Genomic DNA, 3,305 nt, shown 5'->3' with positions numbered 1-3,305 from the left:
AGAGTTGCATCATTACCGGAAGGTCTAGCCTAATGTGAGTTTCTCTGTTTTAAAGACTTTTGTGTGGATTTTACTTATAATTGTTATATATGAAGATCTTGTGAGTCTATATTTCATTTTTTATATGAGTACATTCACATAACAACGTATTTAAGGGCCAAATCTCATATTAATCATGTTTTTAGGACCGAAACCAAGTTAGACCTGCTCCGACCCAAAACCGATTTTGAACCATCACCACTCGATATAGTGTGAGTAGACATGGCCAAAACCCGGTGTTGGGCCAGGCCCAAATCGGTCCCGGTCCCAAAATAGTGATCCCGTGACTGGTTATGGTGTGACCGGTCCCGGTCCTGAACCAAATACGAAGGCCTTGTTAAGGTGTATGAGGCTCGGTTATGAGAACCGGTCCCGGTCCTGGGCCTTGCCCAAACCTGTTCTATGTAAAAGAACCCGATTTTTTACGTAATCTATTTTGAAGTTATTTATAAAAAATACAAATGTTTTTTTCTAATACACTTGAAAATATGTGATTGGGTCAATTAAATACACTTAAAAAATACGTTTTTTTGTGAGCATTGTTAGCATTTGTGAGTTGGTATCGTTCCCGATACACCATATGACATATATAGTGAATAAAGATTAAATTAGACAATTAAATATACTTGAAAATGATGTTTTATTATAATTTTGTAATTTTTTTCAATGAAATATACTTAGAAAGTTAGAAATATATTTAAAAATACATTTAAAAATACATTTTTTTTAAATCAGGCCGGTCTGGGGTCAGGCCCATAAGCGGTCTTTAACTGGTGGTCCCAAACCGGTCCTGGGCCGGGCCGGGCCGGTCTTAAGTTAGATTCCAGTCCCGTGCTTCTGCTGGTTCCGGACCGGGCCCATTTGGCCTTCTCTGGTTTCGGATCGGGCCCATTTGGCCTTCTCTAAGTGTGAGATGGAGACCTACTTAGGACTGGTCGAGTCAATATTGGGCCACATTGATGCAACACAGGCCCAATGGGAGATTCATTTTACTTGCCCAAATCTGTATTTTCTATACTCCCCGTACCGGTACCTAGGCCCACCTCACCCACAGACCTAGAAGCCCTCCACTCGTGGATTTGTGTGCACTGATAACTAGATATGTGAATCAGGCACGACCTCAGACCGACTTGGGATCGGCCCGCTCCGGGACCAATTGCAACCGGTTTGGGACCATCGCTTAAGGGATTTGTTACACTTTTCATCAAAAAACCAAGGCGTCCTGGCCCCATTTTTTTAAAATGTTACTGTTTTTTATAGCCATTTAAGCATTCATATGACCCATTTTTTTCATCTTTTGATCGTTTTTTTTGTTCTCATTGACCCTTTATACACTATATATAAGTCATATGATGAACGGAGGAAGATATCAACTCACAAACGCAAAAAAACGTTCACAATTCTCGCTATAATTCGTGATTGTGGCTCGTATTTGATTTCGGTTTTAAACAACTCCTACTTCTCATCTCTTTAACAAACCAAAGTACATATTTTAAAGTGTATTAAAATAAAAATTTAGTATTCTTTAAAAAAATTCAAAAAAAGTTTATATGTAAAAAATGATCTTTTTATAGAAAAAGTAGGACTGATTTGGGTCCGGTCCGGAACCGGTTCTCATAACTAGGCGTTGGGGTTTTGGTTGGTACCGATTTTTAGCCATCTCTACTGATGGCTAGATAATTTATTGCTAGTTTGCACTTTTCCTTGTTTCAAAAGTGGCTGCATCTAATTGCATAAATAAGACGGTTGGGATCATACCGAATTTCAACATCATTTCAAAGAATGCTTTACCGACTTGTGTCGTGTATAACAAGCTCTTAAACATCCAAGCCTCATTTTAATTGCATTTGCTAATATTCATTACTATTCATCATACTCGTGTGTGATATCTTTGTACATCGTGGTTATTTAAAACATGCATGATTGTGAGTATTTATGAAAAGAGTTAAAGGTCAGAAGCATGAGAGGAAATCTGGACCCTCAGGAATTGCGGTTGATACAGGAAATGATCTGATGTATCTTATTGATGTATCTCACTACCTGCATCACAAACGTTTGAAGACAACAACAATGATAAGGTGTTTAGCAGAATTTGATTACATAAGAATTAATGCAAAAAACGCACCAGTTACTTAAGGAATTGATTTCATTTTCCAATATAAACATGTCTTCTCTTCTTCCGTCTCTGCATGATCATATGCTCTATTTCATCAGCAATTGCATTGAACCATTTTGGTCTTCCCGTTGACAACATCATATATCCCATCCCAAATCCAAGTAAGGTTCCACATCCATATCCCAACATCACCACTTTCCATGTAAATCCACTCTCCTCGTCTGCATCGACTTCAAGCTGTGGGGCACTCTGATGTTCACACTTTGGCAGCGGAAACCCACATAGTCCCGGATTCCCTTCGAATGAGGTTGCTTTAAATGTCCTGAACTGTGTTCCGTCAGGAATACGGCCCACAAGATGGTTTTGCGAGAGATTTAAGACTTCAAGATCCGTGATAAAGGCAAGACTTTGAGGGATCTCTCCTTTTAGCTGGTTACATGATAGGTCTAACGACTCGATCTTTAGGAGATTTCCTAGAGCTTTTGGGATTCGACCATTGAGGTTGTTATGGGATAAGTTCAACACTATCAAAGAGYTAAGACTACCAATGACATCTAGAATCYCTCCTTCAAATATGTTACTAGATAGATCAACAATTGTGTAGTCAACTGAAATTTTTGGAAATTGAAGTTCCGAACCTTTCACCGCAACAGTGATAGAGTAGAACTTGCCAATGCGCAAATATTCCGGTTTTGTGCGATTTTTATCCCCCCTATTCTTCATCGCATCAAAATTTTGAAAATAGTTTCGAGRGAGATGGCCTAYAAACTTGTTTTGAGATAAGTCGAGCACTTTGAGACTTGAAAATGGGTGTTCAACGATTGAAGAGGTTTCTATGGGACCATGCAACTTGTTGGATTTGAGAACAAGAACCTGGAGATGTTGAAGATTAGCTGACCAGTGAGGGAATGTACCAGTTAAGTGGTTGTTTCCCAAATCAAGCACTTTCAAGGATTTACATTCAGACAACCCACTTGGCACCTCYCCTTCTAATGAATTTCCATTCAAAATAAGTCCTTCTAATTTACCACAATCATCCCATGTATTTGGAATGGTGCCATGAAAATTATTGTTCCCCAGGTCTACCATCACTAGGTTCGAACTGATATTACCCAAGCATTGTGGAATCTCTCCATCAAATCTATTATCG

At 38.9% G+C, this 3,305-nt stretch overlaps 1 protein-coding gene across 1 annotated transcript; it reads right to left on the bottom strand.

Moving 5' to 3' along the window:
- Window positions 1-1,865: 1,865 nt before the first annotated feature.
- Window positions 1,866-3,120, bottom strand: LOC112529187 (receptor-like protein Cf-9 homolog). Its single transcript, XM_025140315.1, has one exon. It carries the CDS (start codon window positions 2,876-2,878, stop codon window positions 2,186-2,188), a length of 693 nt encoding a protein of 230 aa, XP_024996083.1. The 5' UTR covers window positions 2,879-3,120; the 3' UTR covers window positions 1,866-2,185.
- Between the last annotated feature and the right edge of the window lie 185 nt (window positions 3,121-3,305).

The sequence above is a fragment of the Cynara cardunculus genome (genome assembly GCF_001531365.2).
Source record: "Cynara cardunculus var. scolymus isolate 2C chromosome LG 1, CcrdV1, whole genome shotgun sequence".
Classification (NCBI taxonomy): domain Eukaryota; kingdom Viridiplantae; phylum Streptophyta; class Magnoliopsida; order Asterales; family Asteraceae; genus Cynara; species Cynara cardunculus.
This window is presented reverse-complemented; position numbering and strand designations above follow the sequence as displayed.